This window comes from Pongo abelii, chromosome 12 (genome assembly GCF_028885655.2).
Source record: "Pongo abelii isolate AG06213 chromosome 12, NHGRI_mPonAbe1-v2.0_pri, whole genome shotgun sequence".
Lineage (NCBI taxonomy): Eukaryota > Metazoa > Chordata > Mammalia > Primates > Hominidae > Pongo > Pongo abelii.
The window spans coordinates 63,310,990-63,328,022 of record NC_071997.2 but is presented as its reverse complement, the minus strand read 5'-3'; the positions used below and the strand labels follow the sequence as shown (position 1 = coordinate 63,328,022).

The 17,033-nt window shown below is 38.0% G+C and overlaps 1 protein-coding gene across 7 annotated transcripts in view; it reads left to right on the top strand.

Moving 5' to 3' along the window:
- ANTXR1 (ANTXR cell adhesion molecule 1) overlaps positions 1-17,033 on the top strand; it is a 237,480-nt gene that overhangs the window by 24,573 nt on the left and 195,874 nt on the right. For 6 of the 7 annotated variants that reach the window (XM_024242099.3, XM_054548119.2, XM_054548117.2 and 3 more), the window contains exons 2-3: positions 2,458-2,529; positions 7,149-7,220. In XM_024242099.3, coding sequence (XP_024097867.2) covers positions 2,458-2,529; positions 7,149-7,220 — 144 coding nt within the window. The remainder of the gene's footprint in view (positions 1-2,457; positions 2,530-7,148; positions 7,221-17,033) is intronic. The other variant, XM_054548115.2, reaches the window with a different exon arrangement.

Genomic DNA, 17,033 nt, shown 5'->3' with positions numbered 1-17,033 from the left:
CCTCAGCCTCCTGAGTAGCTGGGATTACACGCATGCGCCACCACGCCTGGCTAATTTTTGTATTTTAAGTAGAGACGGGGTTTCGCCATGTTGGCCAGGCTGGTCTTGAACTCCTGACCTCAGGTGATCCACCTGCCTTGGCCTCCCAAAGTGCTGGGATTACAGGCGTGAGCCACTGCATCCACTGACCTGAGTCTTGAATGAAGAGTTGCTTGCCACTGCGGACGATGAGTATCCCAAGCAGATGGAGTATGTATAAAGGCTGAGTGAGCAGAATAGACAAAGGGGTGCTTTTGACAGGAGGGGACCCTGGCATGCTCCTTCCAGATCCCTTCCCCATCTCCCCAGCTCCTCACCTCCCCTCTACAGGCTGCATGGTGCTGCACCATGAAACCACTTGCTCTTCCCCAACTTCCATGTTTTACACCAAGGATGATCTTTCTCCCCTTGTCTTCCTCACAAGTTTCTACCTGTCCTTCAAGAATGGGATTAAAAACCACCCCCCTTCACAGCCTGCACCAGCACAGAGAGCCATTCCCTTTTCTTTTTTCCAAATGCACACTCCTCAACTGCAGCACTTTTCATGACAGGTTACGTGTTAATTCTTCTGTCTTCCTCACTCAACTCTGAGTTCTTGAGGGGAAAGCACCATTTCTTAGCCATCTCTGCACCTTAGGCAGCTAGAGTAGTGCTGGGTGATGTTATTTTTAATAGTTAATAAGAAATATTAAATCCCCAGTATTATCTTCCTGCCTCTGGTTATGCCAGATATCATCTCAAATTAGCCAAAGTGGGGTTCAAGATGAGCACACAAAAACATAATTATAATGAATATCTCTTGTATGAGGAGAAGAATCCAGGATTGAATCATTGCTTTTGACCCTTTTTACAGTGCCTATTATAAGATTCTAGACAATCTGTGTTGTTCAAAAAAGGACAAAGGATAATATAATGAACACCCATGCATTCTCCACATAAAATGAGCAAATGTTAACTTATTTTCCCATTTTTTTAAAGAAATAAGAATGTGTGTGTGAATATATTCATAGAAATTGTGTACTGGTGGATTTATAATTTTTTTCTCTAACAGTGGAACGAGTATCACTGTAAAAGATGCTTATGTACATTCTCTAGAATTGAAGTTCTAGATTAATTTGAGGAAAGTGAGACATCCTTATGACACAGAGTATCTAATGGTGTGACCAGAGTATATTGTACCACTTTTGTTCAGGTCAGACAGATGTATCATTTCTGGATATGGGACAAAGAAAAATAAATTGTCCTCCAGGAAATGGAATACACCCAATCAGAATGAGAATTCTTGTGAATATCATTCCATTAAAAGGAAGGCAAAAAGTCTCTTAAATCTCTATAAAATCGTTTGAAACAAAGGAAAAACAGCAACAAATAGCTCTCTGGATGTTAAAATTGTAAATGAGTGCATAATAAATAAAAATCATCAGAAATCAGTGGAAAATGTTTGCAGTACAAAATATCAGAGTAGACAGAGCAAACTCTAACCTCAATAGTTATTAGAATGGCAAGCAGAAATGCAGAGCTTGCCTGAAATTGATCCTTACGTGAAAAGGAGGAGGCATCGCAGCTACTAAAAAGAGTGGGTTCGAATAGAAAAAACTAATTGGAGCCATTGCAACAAACTGAATATGAGCACTATGGAAAATATAAGCTGACTGAAGTAGTAGGAAATGGTACCAGTGAAACAGAAGTCAAACTTGGGAAATAAAGAAGCCCCTTTCCAAATCTAAAATCCCATGATTCCGTATGTCCTAGGGAAACAGTTTCCTTCTTTTGTCACTAAGAGGATTCCTTTTTCGTATAACAAAAAGCTGTGTCATTTTTCTTCTTTTGTTAATATGACTAAATTAGATTTCCTTAAATGTTCAACTATCACTACCTTCCTGAAATAAACTTCACCAATTAATTATTATTCTTTTGGATTCCTGCTGTATTCATTTCATTAATATGATTTAGAGATTTTGCATCTATATTTACAAATGAAGTTGGACTCTTTGAGGAGGGGATGTGTTTATGGTGTGTGCTAATTTCATTTAAATGGATTAGAATAGTTTTTCTTCCCTAATCAGAGAAATAATTTAATAGCACAAAAATAGCTGTTTCTCGAAGATGCGAAACTCACTTGTGAATCTCTTTGGGCCCATTGTTGTTGCTGTTGTTGTTTTTCAGGGTTTGGGTATGTGGATTTGGGGTGGGGGCAGTGTGAGGTAGAACGAGGGGAGTTCTTTTACAACATCTTAAAGAACCCTAACAGAAGGTTGAAACAGCCTTTCAAATAATTTCCAAAGTTACAGAAGTTTCAAGTAATAAGTCCAGTTACTGGAGAGGTCAAATGTAAAATAACAGAATATGAAGATAAATAATACAAGGTAAAGACAAATAAACACCTGAGTCACGCAACACCTGCTTTTGTTTTCCTAGATCAGGAAGTGTGCTGCACCACTGGAATGAAATCTATTACTTTGTGGAACAGTTGGCTCATAAATTCATCAGGTGAGAAACACTATGCATTTTGTCCACTTGTAGTTCTCTGTCATGAGTCAAACTAGTCCATGTTTGCTATTCTATTAATTACTACATACTTTGGGGATGTTTTTTGACTGAGGTGGGCTCTCAGATCTCAGACCAGAGACTGTTTGCTTTGTTTTCATTTTTGCCACATTTTAGAGTAACATTTGGCTTTATGTTTTTGGGAGGAGCCAAATCTGGTTATGAGACCAAAAATATTTAGCATTCTCCCTTCTCTGAATAGCCTATTCTTATTACCTTTAACATTTTTCTTGCACACTGCATCATGCAGCAGCAATTGGCACATTTTAGCTGGACTCAAGTGTAGGGTGTACAGTGTGTAGGATGAACAATTCACCCCAGTTTGCCCAGATCTTTCCCAGTTTTAGCACTGAAAGTCTCACATCCTAAGGGGAACCCTCCTTAGTCCTGAGCAAAATGTGACAAATGGTCACTCTCTAGCTGTGTGTACTATCTGGTAGAATCCTCTGAGCATTTTCAACACCACTTTCCCAGGCAAGGCAATGCAGTTTTGAACATAGTCACTGCAAATATCATGGGAGTCTTGGACTTAGTAGTAAGGAAATGAGGTCACTTCACCCCGCTGTGTGCAGCCTCCAAGGGATAACACAACAGTAATAGCTTTCATAGAGTGCTTGAAGCAAGTTGTCAAAGTCTTTGGTAAAATTGGTCTGATCATCGTAAATATCTAACACAGCTCCACTTCATGCTGATGGCCTCCATAGAGTCTTCCAGTTGATAGGAGTGACCATAAAGTTCTTCTTTGAGTAAGGTTCTCTGTCTCAGAATACAGGTTATCCTCTAAGCCCTGGGTAGTGACAGACATGTTCCCCTCAAATTCGGTTATTGACCTCAACACATACCTACCTGCCTAATTGGAGGGAAAGGGTTAGGAGGTGGCTTGTCTGTTATGCCAAAAATTGGAAGCTACAGCAGGAAGCATCTAAACCCAGATGATTAGGAAAAACAGATGCTGAGAGGACAGAAGGGAGAAAAAATACAGGAAAAGGAGAGAAACAAATACATGGGTGGTGTTAGAAAATGTTTGAAAGGATCATAGAAACTAGGAATTAAAAGGAACGAGACTTCCCACCCTATCCTAGGAGGCATTGTGTAACTCTCTACTTGAATAGCTCTGGAGAAAACTCACTGCCTTTGAGGCAAATGTCCAATAGTTGGACAATTCCAGTTTTCATAAGTCTTTTTTGTCATTAAACCAAGATGTCCTTTCTTCACTCGCAGCCATTGGTCCTTTGGAGTGACATAAAACAAGTCTGCCTCCACACCCTTCACAGTATCTGCTCTGTCTCTAATTTGCTCTTCTGGGCTTCTGTTCTCTCTGAAGTGGAGGAGTCTAGTGGAATAGCCTTTGAAGTCAGGCAGATATGAGTTTGAATCTAAGTTCCGTTGTGCAACCGTAGCGATTCACCAACCTTGGCTGAACCCTAGTTTATATATGAGGCTTATAAGAGAAAACATGTGCAAGCCCACCAGTCCAGCACCTGGCTTAGAGTGGGCACACAACATCTTTCTCGGTTCCCTCAGCAATCCCAGACTCTTCACTATCTTAGAATCTTAGAAAATTGTGGGCAGGGGCAAGGGAGGGGATTAAGAGAACCCTTAATCCAATTCTCTTGCTTTATAAATGAAGAAACCGAGGACCAGGGAGGTTGATATGGCTTAATCCAGACAAGGCACCCTTCTCTGGTTGTCTCCGCTAACCCTACTTGGCCATGGAGCCCCTCAAAGTGTGGAGCCAAGATCTTACCATCTCCTAAACTCTACCAGGCAGAGGCTGGGCTGTCGTCTGTTGACAGTCACAGCCCAAGTGCCCATAACAGTGCCAGATACATAGTACATGCTCAGTCAGTATTTTTAAATAAGTGAATGAATGGGCAATTTTCATTTATTTATTCATTTTAATAAAAAGTCTAAGGCAGCTGGGACGGCAGCTGGGACTGCAGGGGGGAAATTCATTCAATAACAGTGGCTGTTGCCAATACAAGTACATCATTTCTAATCTCAGTGGGATTTTTGACATTTTGAGTCCTTTTAGTTATCTTTATTCTGACCCTCTGTCATTTTTCTAATAATGATTATTATGCTTTGCTGTTTTCCTCAAGCCTTCAACCTACACCTCACATCCATTGCTGTCAGCAAAGAACCTCACCTCCTACTTCACCAGGAATCCAGAGAGTAGTGGACACGAGTTCAAGTTCCAATCTACTCCTAAAAGATGCATATATGTCCTTCCCACTAGTCTCTGAGATCCAAGTATCCCTCCCACGTAAGGCCAACCTCTCCATTTTAGTCTGACTTTATCCCATTGTCTCCAGTTTCCTCCAGGTCTTTGTTTCTGTCTTGTATTTTTCTCTACCTTTCCCCTGGCTCCTTCCCCACAGTCTACAAACATAAACTAATCTCTCCTGCCCATTGTCCCAAAAAAAGCAATGACAGTGAATCTCTTGATCTTGTCTTCCTATAGATGGGACCCTATTTCTTTACTAGTTTCTCACTCATTTGTCTTTAAAGACTGGCCATCTCCATATCCTTACTTCTCATTCATTCCTTAACCCACTGCTATCTGGCCCTCCTCCCCACCCTTCACCTGCTTGCTTGCCAAGGTCTCACCCAGGGATGACCCAGAGGAAAAATCCAGGAGCACTCTGCAGCCCTTAGTCCACTGGATGCAGGGGTTTCATTGGATCCAGACTTATCCTTCCTTGAAACTCTTTCCTCCATGGGCTCTCGTTCTGCTTCCATCTCACTGGCCTCAGCCAGCCCTTCCCATACTAGTGTTGGTTTTGTATTTGGCTCACTTCCCTCCTCACTGCTGACACTCTCTCTGAACAACTTTGCCCACATCAGTATGCTGAGGACTTCCAAATTATGCCTCTAGCCTAGACTTATATGCAAGTTGCCTCTTGGAGACCTTTATTTTCCACATTTCAAATTTATTATTTCCAGAGCTGAACTTGACAGAAGGGAAGCAGTATATAATGTGGCAATTAGGAGCCCAAGTTCTAGAATTAAAACACTTGACTTCAAGCCCCAGGTCTGCCACTCCCCCACTGTGTAACCTTGAGGAAATTGTTCCATTTTTCAGGACCTCAATTTCCTTTTGTGGAAAATAGGAACTATTAGTTTGATATGAACTATCAGGATTGGTACTATAGGTACCAATCTCATAAAGTTGTTCAAGTATAATGAGATCATACGTGCAAATCACTATGATCTCACACATGGTAAGAACTCAGTAAGGTTGGCCATTATTGTATTATTATAATCATTATGATTGTTATCGTTTAGGACATGGTGTCCTGCTGCCCCAGTGCTGGGGAAGTAGTCCCAGGCAGCATGGGGTCATGGACAGAAAACTGAGATCTGTTTTAGGGACCAATATTCAATTCACCAGGTATTGCCTGAGCTCCTATCAAATATTAAACACCATGCCAAGGGCTTCCAAAGATGCATCAGGCACATGGTAATAAATGCAGACTTTATCCTGGAGACAGTAGGAGTCATTGGAAATTTTATAGCAGATAAGTGACAGGTTCTAATTTTTGTTTTAGGAAAATAATTCTGGGAACAGTGTGAAGAGTGAATTGGAGCAAAGAACCTTCCTAGGCAAGACACCAGCTAGGAAATTGTAGTGGTCAGACGATTGAGGCCAGGATCCTAAGCTAAGATAAGGGAAGTGAGGCAGGTTTGAGAAACACTTGGGGAACTGGAACTACAAGGTTCAGAGCCCGATCAGGTGTGGGAGGTTATTGCATTGTGAAGAAATAGATTGATGCTATCACAGAAGAACAAGTTGGACACACAGAACAGCATTGCATTGCTGAATCCACTGCAGTCTGATGGTCCATCTTGCAGACTGAGAAACAAGTTCGTCCTCAGGTGAGAGTGCTTCTGTCTCCAGAGTGTGACTCTTACATTGAGAATGCTCCTGAGCACTGCCATATAAAAACCATGCCAATTTATTCATCAATAATGAGAAGTATAACTACCAAATGGAATAGATATTCTTATGACCAATCAGCACATTCTCTCCTTATAGGATAATCTCCTTGGGAAGCCAAGGAGAAATTAAAAGTTGATAGTGATCCCAGTTTCAGATCAAAGGGAGTTTGTTATATAATGTTAATAGCTGATGGCATCAAGCTGCAACTCATCATTAGAGAATACACCAGGCTACCATGGAAACATTATCAAATTTTGCCTATCGGGATCCCCTTTTATAGACACCCATACAGATTGGTCCCCTTGTTGGGACACACTTCAAACAGAACACAGGGCAACAATGAAGTTTATCATTCTTATTCGTAATCCACACTCACTGAGCAATGGTATCAGGTCAGAAGCAGCCTCAGGAAGACCCAGCGTGTCTTCTCTTTGACCCACACTTCAAGTCCACTGCTGGCTAATCAACACCCGCAGCACCAGCCTTGGAGGCCCCCTGTGGGTTATGGGTCTTCAGCTCTGGCAGCCATGATAGAAAGCGAAGAACAGGGAGGGAGCCTGAAGGGAGTGGCATGCGCAGTCTTATTGTCTGTCCTAACAGAGCTTCTTTTCCTTTCCAGCCCACAGTTGAGAATGTCCTTTATTGTCTTCTCCACCCGAGGAACAACCTTAATGAAACTGACAGAAGACAGGTAAGGATACTTCTTATCTCTGTTGTTAAGAAGTCCATCACTTCCTGAGTAGCCCTGAGATTTGTGCTCTGGTGCCAGCCTTGACCTGTTGATCACTTTAATCTAATAGTTTCTCCTTTTACCCTAAGTTTTTAACCTTACATACGGGCACGTGGGTCCTGCTGCTAGTTTACTCTTCAGTTACTTTTGATAGAATTTCCTGATATTGGTGAAATTTTATAAATGATGAAATTACATTAAGATAAATCTCACATTTGATTGTTGACTCCATCTGCTAACTTGGAGCGAAATGTTGGCAAACCATATTATTGGGGGACTATATTTTCTTTTACTTAAATTAGACTTATTTTGGATTAAGGTTTCAGAGATACAAGTGCACTGTGAGACAGGTAAGAGCTTGAAATATTTACTATTCATAATTACCCAGGAAGGGAGTAGAAAGGGAGGGCTTATGGTACCACAAAATAAAAGGAAATTTAAACAGTGTAAAAGAATGTTGTTGACACAAAGAAGTAGTTAAACTAGGTAGACCTAGCTTAACAAAAGTATTTTAGGTTTTGCCACATTTTACTTGCAGATGAAAACTAGCAATAACAGAGTCATGTCATTTATTCATAGTTAGGATGGCATACTAGAGAGTGGAGAGAATAGTCTTCCCCCATTTATGAAATTGTACACTTTTTAAATAGTGAGATGGCCCACATGAGAGAAGCACCATGGGGAACACATGTGGGATTATTGGGAGACTCATATATGGATGTGTTGGAAAAAGAAAAGGAGGAAGGGCCAGTACAGGGAGGGCAGGAAGACTTTATTCTCTAACGTTCTTATAGAAATGAATATAGGACTAACAAGATAGAGTAAAATTTCCTGGCTGAAGTCAGCAAACTTGAGCTAGTCCCTATTTTTTTCCCATGACTTTGTTAGGATCTGTAACAAAAAGAGTGCTCTGTACCATGTAGGAGTTTTCAAATCCTGTTATTCCTTCAACCTGATCTACTATGTGCATGCATTTCATTTGAGATGCACAAAAACTCCATTCAAAAAAACAGGAGTTTCTGATCCCTTATTAACAGAAGGAGAAACTGAGGCCATATCACCTTCCCAAGAATAGCAAACAGAACCCAGACCAGACCCAGGCTCCACATTCTTTCCAGTTTACCTTGCTGCCTTCTGTTGAACAGAGAATCATAAGATCCAAGACATTTGTGTGACTTTCCTTCAATACTGGCCAAGGATTTTAAGAAGCTCTGAGGAGGTGTCTGTAGCCATCTCAAGACTCCTCATCTTGCTCAGTCTTTAGATGATGCCATCCCTTATGCAGAGATGTTTTTTGTTCTGCGATGGGGAGCTAAACACCCCTCTCACCTGTTCGTCACATCCTCCTACAACCCGAGGCTTCCTAGTGCAGCTTCATGCTGTCCATGCCCCATTCATAAGAGTTTGGCCAAGAGACCAGGTTCACACATCACTTGCAGGTGCTTTGTGTGCTAATGCTCACAGCTTCTGGGAAGTTGACAGGGTCAGAGGAGTCAGGGATTTATAAACACTATCAGAATGCCAAGTCTTCCAGACCCATTGTGGTTTGTTATGCTTGTTGGAATTAGTCATCCTCTGAATCTACTGGGAATCTAATTTTTGTGTACCTTAACGTCACTACTGCTAGTTTCCTGTTCTGAAGAGAAAACAGAGGGTAGAGTCCCTGGTATGCTGGAAGCAGCATTTTGTATGGGTCAAATGCACATCAAACAACAGCCAAAAATGCCTTGCTGAAGGCTGTGTGGATTTCATGTGGTGACTGCTTGGCCTAGGTCAGCTGGCAAAGCACAGCATGGTTTATGGACACACCCCCAACCTCATCAGCCTATGGAAGAAATGTGGGCAAGATCTCTCTCAAACTCTTTCTCAGGAGACTGGCTAAAAGAATCAGGCTTTCAGAACTTCCAAGCTAGTACTGCTTCTGAAATATATGACTTGCAGTGTTTTAGGTGGGCACAGGAATTTATATTTTTCTATCTCACTTGATCGTCATAATATCCCTATAAAACAGTAAAGCGTCCATTAAGATACCTGTATAATACTTGAGAGACCTTATAGAATTAAGAAAAACTTGTTCAAAAGCAAGATATGAAATAGCAAAGACTTTCATTTCAGCAAAAGGTTTTGGGTAAATCAAAAGAAATAATATCAAAGATATACGGTTGATCCTTGAACAACATTTTGAACTGAATGGGTCCAATTATACACAGGTATTTTTCAACCAAATGCAGATCAAAAATACAGTATTCGCAGGATGCAAAATCCACATATATGGAGGGCTGACTTCTAGTATATGCAGGTTCTGCGGGGCTGTCTGCAGGACTCGAGTGCATGGATTTGGTATACTCAGGGATCATGAACCAATCCTCTGCCTACACCGAGGAATGACTGTATTCTCATTCAGTTCTTGGGATCAAATACACGTAGGGTAAAGCTATAAGAAGATGAAAAAATAGAATGGAAAATAAATATAATGTTAAGATATAGTAAAGAAACTCCAATTAGAATAATAATGCCTACGATTTGTGTCTTTTATCTGCAAAGCACTTTATATATCATTTTTTATTTATCCTCATATAACCATTGTTACTCTATTTTCTAATGGGAAGGAACTATACAGTCATTTGAATCATTGTTATATATGGAATGTGTCGTTTTTCTCTGTTTTCACAGTTTCTTCTTTTTTAGTTCTTAGCAGTTTGATTATTTGTGTGGGCATGGTTTTCTTTCAGGGTACCCTATTTTGATTTTGCAGAGCTTCTTGAATCTATAAACTTGTCTGTCACCATATTTGGGGAGTTTGCAGCTACTTGAGTCGGGGGGGCGGAAATTCTGGACCTCATGGTAGTGTAGGTCATTTCTCTAGGTTTAAATTTTCCTCCCCAGTCCACCAGTTTTGTTTTCTTTCCAGTCTACTTGGTTGCTTTTTCTGTTGTAATCAGCAGGCGATATAGGCAGCAGCAAGTATACTCTATCTTGGCTGCTGTTACTTCAGTTTTACAGATAAGGACACTGAGGTTCAAAAAGTTTAGGTAACCTGCCGAGGTCAGATAGCTAGTAATCTGCCAAACTAGTACTCTGATTCTGGATTCTAAATTTGGTCCAACTCCTGTACTTTGTACTGTATCATGTTGCTCTTCCAAGATTTCCTGGCTTCATCAGTTTAAATAGTTGATAGATTGTAACAAAGTTTGCAGGTCACTTCATTAGTATAATAGAGTGTACAATGTCAATTTAAGTACTGTTAGAATAAAATGATGTTAACTACTGCATATGAGTCCCTGGAAACTCCAAGGAGAGTCTTGTTCTTACATTAATTGAAATACTTCAAATGTGTCATCATTTAGAAATAAGACCATGTGAAGGAAGTTCAACTATTCATTTAAAAAAATAGATGCTCAATTTAATCAAATGCAATTTTGCGTTTTGTTAAGATGGTGATATTTTTCTTTTACCTACTAGTACAGTGAATGTCATAAAAAAATTTTTAAATATTGGATCATTCTAGTATTTCTGTATACATTTGGTTATGATGTATTCTTTTAATGTATATCTGAATTCTGTTTTTTTAATATTATTCAGAAATTTAGCACCCCTATTTATAATTGTAATTGGGCTGCCATTGTCCTTTTTATTACTACCTTTCTTTATAGTATTTTTGATTCTTTTTTATTTAAATTAGTACTTCTTCTAGAATTTATTATGATGTAAGGTACAAGGTCAACGTCCAGTGTTTCTTTCCCCGATTGATTAGCCAGTTCTTCCCACACCATTGTGTAATAATCTTTTACCAACAACTTGAACAGTTAAACTCTTTGCTAGGCTTGGGTTTATTACTGGGTTTTCTATTCTGTTCTGTTTTTTTGTCTCTTTCTATACTTGGATCACATTGTTTTAATTAGTTTTAACATCTGGAGGATGTTAAAATCTATCCTCATTTCTAATCTTGGGTGAAAATCTTGGTCTTTACTGGATTTTTCCAACCACATACATTTTAAATAATTTTTTATGTTCCCAGATATCCCTAGGATTTTCACTCGAACTGTGTGAAAAATACAGATTAACTCAGCAGCAATGGCACTGCATTTTTTTCTATACTTATTTTCTTATTTAGGGATATACCACGTCTCATTTACGTCCCTCAGTACGGTTTTGTTTTTTTTCTTCAAATTAGTCTAATTGTCAACATTTTTTCCCCAGGCAGCTTAAGTTGCCTCCATTGTGAAAGAAATGCTTTGCTGTTGTATTCTCCAAACTGTCATTCTTCACTCTTGACTGGTGAACCTATAGTTTGTGATCCATGGGCTTCTATTGAACTCCATAAAATGATTTACAAAAATGTGCATGTTAGTGGGTTTTCTGTAGAAAAGACCATGCATGCAGCCCCCATCCCCATCCCCTGCCAAAAAAAGAGCTTCAGAAATATTAGTTTTGGGGAAAACAATAGGTTTCCAACAGGTTTTTTGTAGATTTCTTTTATTTTTATTATTTTTATTTTTTTTAAGAGGGAGTCTTGCTCTGTCACCCAGGTTGGAGTGCAGTGGTGTGAACTCAGCTCACTGCAACCTCCATCTCCCAAGGTCAAGTGATTCTCCTGCCTCAGCCTCCCTAGTAGCTGGGATTACAGGTGCACGCTGCCATGCCAGGCTAATTTTTGCATTTTAGTAGAGACGGGGTTTCACCATGTTGGTCAGGCTGGTCTCGAACTCCTGACCTCAAATAATCCACCCACCTCGGCCTTCCAAAGTGCTGGGATTACAGGTGTGAGCCACCACATCTGCCTTCTTATCCCACCACTTTAATGAAACATTTTATTAGTTCTAATAGTTTTCCAGTTAATTTTTAAGTGGTTTTCCAATAAGGTGATTGTAGTATCTGTGATTAATTCTGTCCTCTTTTCTAATATTTATAGCTATTATATCTTCCTGTGTATCTTCTTACATTCTAAAATTTTCAGACTTTAATTCCCAATTGGGTTTTACAATTATGCATTTTATTGGATGCTAACTTCATACATTTTATCTACTTTGTTAAGGAAGGATTCTTCAAATGCGAGATTATTAAAAATTTTTTATCTGAAATAGTTGTTATATTAAATACCCTTTTGCCATATCAAAATAGTTATATCTTTCTTCTATTTCCTTTGATCTCTCTGTAAAAATTTTAAATCAAAAGCTGTCCTAATGGGCCTGGCACAATGGCTCACACCTGTAATCTCAGCACTTTTGGGACGCTGAGGTGGGAGGATCGCTTGAGCCCAGGAGTTCAAGGCCAGCCTGAGCGACATAGGGAGACCCCATCTCTATAAAAAAAAAAAAAAAAAATTAAAAATTTGCCAGGCATGTTGTCACACCCCTGTGGTCCCAGCTACTCAGGAGGCTGAGGTGACAGGATCCATTGAGGCATAGGAGGTTAAAGGCTGCAGTGAGCCATAATCATGCCAAAACACTCCAGCCTGGGCAACAAAGCGTGCCATATCAAAAATAAATAAATAAATAGAAGATTTTCTAATGAAAAACTAACCTTACATTCCTAGAATAAACTTTATCATGGTTTGCTATGTTTTTATTGTGTTTCTGGATTTGATTTAACCTGAAAGATATTACTTATCAATATTTAATATTGAGAGTATCTGGGGCTTTATTTCATACAATCTCTGTCAGTTTGGGAGTAAAAGGATTACATGAGCTTGGAAAAATGAGTAGGCAATCTTGCTGTAAGCTGCAGAATTGCTTAACTAATATAGAGAGCAAACGTTTGTTCAAAGTTTAATGTAACTCAGAGGAAAACCATCAAAGCCTAAATTATTATTGAAGAAGCTCTTTGACAGTTACCTCAGCTTTTTGTGTTATTGTTTTTATCATGTTTTCTAACTTGAGAAATGGTAGAAATTACCAATATGTTGACATTTTAAATTTATCACGTATCTTTTTAATTTTCAAAAGCTCTTCTGTATCTTTGGTTATACCCCTTTCCTCCAATTGTATAAAGTTATTTTCTTTTCTCTTATTTGCTCCATTCAAATTACCTAATGGTTTGTTTCTTAAATGTATTCATCAGTTCTGTTTTATATATTTTTAGATTTTATGATTCATTATTTTATCTTATTACTATTATTAATTCCTTCCTTCTGCTTCTTATGTTGCAAGTTTTTCTGGCTTCTCAAAATAAAAGATAATTGCCCGGTGTGGTGACTCACACCTATAATCCCAGGACTTTGGGAGGCTGAGGCAGCCTGATCACTTGAGGCCAGGATTTTGAGACCAGCCTGGCCAACACGGTGAAACCCCATCTCTACTAAAAATATAAAAGCTAGCTGGGCATGTTGGTGCGCACCTATAATCCCACCTACTTGGGAGGTGAGAGTTTCTTGAACCTGGGAGGCGGAGGTTGCAGTGACCCGAGATCGCACCACTGCACTCCAGCCTGGCCAACAGAGCAAGACTCTGTCTCAAAAAAAAAAAAGAAGATTATTCACTATACTTTCTTTCTAAATAATAAAAGCTTTAATAGTATAAATTATACTTTAAATCTGATATGGTTGTTGAATTTTATGCATTTTGACATGTCCTGTTCTTATTATTGTTAATTTTTTAATAGTTATATTTACTATTTTTAAGATGATTTAGGAAAAGTGTTTCACAATTTTCACATTTTTGTTTACCCTTTCCTCAATTTCTAGAGTCATTGCAGTTTTTAAAAATTCAATTTATATAATTTCTATTTTTTATTTTTGTTGGTGGACTACTACATGATCAAATTTTATTTAGTATCCATGGATGTTAGAAAATATGTATACTTTGATGATTAAAATTTTGTTATAAGAAACATTAATTCAATTTTTAAATATTTTATATTTTTGTTTACTTGATCTGTGAAGATAGACATTTTGCATTTTCCACCATGACTGTTTTATTTTAATTTCCAACACATTGCTTTTTAATTTACATCATCTTACTTGGCTTATGTGTATTTTTGTTATGGATTGTGCATCTAATCAATATAAAATAATCTTTTTGTCACCTTTAGTGCTTTTGGCTTTATATCCTTTGTCCAAAATCAGTATTATTAAACTTGAATTTTGTTTGCATTTCCTGATATATCTTTTTCATTCATTTTTTACTTTCGTTGATATTTTGTGTAATTTTTCAATGATTTGAAAAGTATAATTTCATTTGCATCCTAGTAACAGTTGCCAGATAATTTTGCTTGCCTCAATAGTGACAAGAATTGAATAAATATCTACTGATTCTTCTTGTTGAATTTCTTAAGAAATATTTGCATTGTATTTTATAAACATATCAACAATAATTAAACTTACTGTAAGATTTACTGATTTCATTGAATATATATGAATACACACACACATTCACACACATACTTCCTTTCCAGTACTTAAGTTTTAATTATATATTTTTAATTCCTCAGTTTGCTGAGTCTTTTTTTTAGGTAAGACTTTCCTGAAGAATATGTGACTATTAAGACTTCTAAGTCACTATTTATATGAGAATTTTTTTGTATTCACCTCCAGGTAAATATTTCCATTGAATATAAAGTTCTTCTATCTTAACTATCTTTCCCCCTACATTTTCTGAAGACATAGTCAACTTGCATTATTAGAAAGGAGAGATGCCAATTTAATATATCTCTCCTATGTGGGTAGCCTGTTTTCTCTTCCTGGCTGCTTATAGACCTTTTCTCTTTATCATACATATTTTTTTAAATATCAACAGAGTATTTCCAGGTGTAGTCCTTTCATTAATTTTGTACAGTACTTTGTATAGTACTTGAGCCATTCTATCTGAAGACTTAATAAACTTTCAGCTTAAAACATTTCTCTTCTATGCCTTTTGTGATTAACATTTCTTCTGTCCATTTGGTTCTTGAATCTATCCAATATCTCTTTATATTCTAAGTTTTTAATCTTTCTATTATTTTTGACATCTGAGAGAATGTTTCATTCAGATCCTGTAATTACCAGTCTAAGTTGTTTATTTTGTTTTTGCTTCTGTTTTCACAGTCACCCAGCTTACTTTTCACTGCTTCCATTGCATTTTTCAATTGACAATTAATATCTTTCATCCCTATGAATACTTTCCTGTTCCTAAATTTTTCCACGTGTGTATGACCTTGCTGTTGAAGGTATGTCTTCAATATAAATATACATTAGAATGTCTTCAACGTAAATATACATTAGAATGTCTTCAACATAAATATAAATTAGAATTGGTTATATGTGCTCCCTTGTTTTTTATATGACTTTATTTCAAAGGGGGATTTTTCTCAAATTCCTAAAATTGGTCCTCTTCTTCCCAACTGCTGATTCTTTTTCTGAGTATAGTGACTTAAAAATGGAACCACATGGGCTTTTCAGTACTGAGATTTGGGAAAAGTTCTGCAGCAGATCATGCAAGATCCTTGTTGAAAATGTTAAGAGCTCAGGCTAAGGAAAATGAGAACATTTATATGCAGCGTAATTTTATCTTAGGCAGAGTAGAGACCCAGCAGTCTTTCCAAGGCAAAGAGGAAGATGAAGTTAAAGGAAGATGGCCAGGTGTAGATGCTGGATTATTGTGTTAAGAACTAGCTTCCTTCACTTCCCCGCCATCCCTCATGCTTTTCTTCTTGTGCTCTAGGATCCCGGGGTGGTGGGTCCTTCCCTTACTCTGACCTCCGCAGCTCCACATCATGCAGAAATTCGAAGTTTCTGGCATCCTTGCCTATTTTTCAGCAGTGAAGAAACATTTTCTCTATTATACCAGTTAGCTATTTCTACAGCAATTTGGAAAAAGAAGCAAAAGTTAAAATATGCAGACCAAGATCATTATCTTTGACTGGAAATTTCACCTTTCTTCCAAACTTTGCAAGATTAAAAAACGAAGCATAACAGAACAACTATGAGTCAAAGAATTATTATATCTTATCCAACCCACTGACCTCATTTTACTGCTGAGGAAAATGATTCCCAGAGAGACAGAATTCTTTGCTCAAATTCATTCATATACTCACTGGCAGCACCATTTTTTTTAACTCACAAAATTAAAAAGTATAAACTCAGTGATTTTTCTATTACATTACAAAGCTACCCAGTACATACGGCCTCTGCATGTATTATTTTGTTTCTTATCTGTGTAATAGTCAAATGGAAGCCACCAATATGTGTATGTACATACATATGCATATGTGTGTATATCTAAATATAATCTTTTACTAAGGGCTTATTATATACCAGTAGCCTAGTATACTTTCCTTATCTATAATCAGAGGAAATAATAGTATCTACCTAATTTGGTAGTTTTGAGAATTACATTTATTATATGTATTATCAAAGACGGGGATATCGAGGTAGAGAAAGCTCATGGCCACTGTAATGTGAAAGTGTAGGAACCTGAATTTGAACTCAAGAAGCACGATCCCAGTGTTCATATTCTTAATTACTATACTGTAGGATTTCCCATGATTTTATTATTATGTACAGTTTTAAATTTAAAACAAATCCAAGCATACACAATTCACCACCCAAACTCTCTGACATCTTTAAGAAAACAGTTCCCCGAGGCAGCCTATGCCCTGTATACATTTCATCTTCATGGGCTTTTGGAAACCGGAACTTGGAAATACTCCTCACAAAGAGGTAAAGAGGTAGCATCAGCATTTCACAGATGGAGGTATGAGGTTAAGTATCTTGCTTATTGCTTAAGGAGGTAGAATGGAAGCCAAGAACACTTGGCTCCAACTGCTGAGTGGAAACCAAGAGACCACACGTCTCTCTCC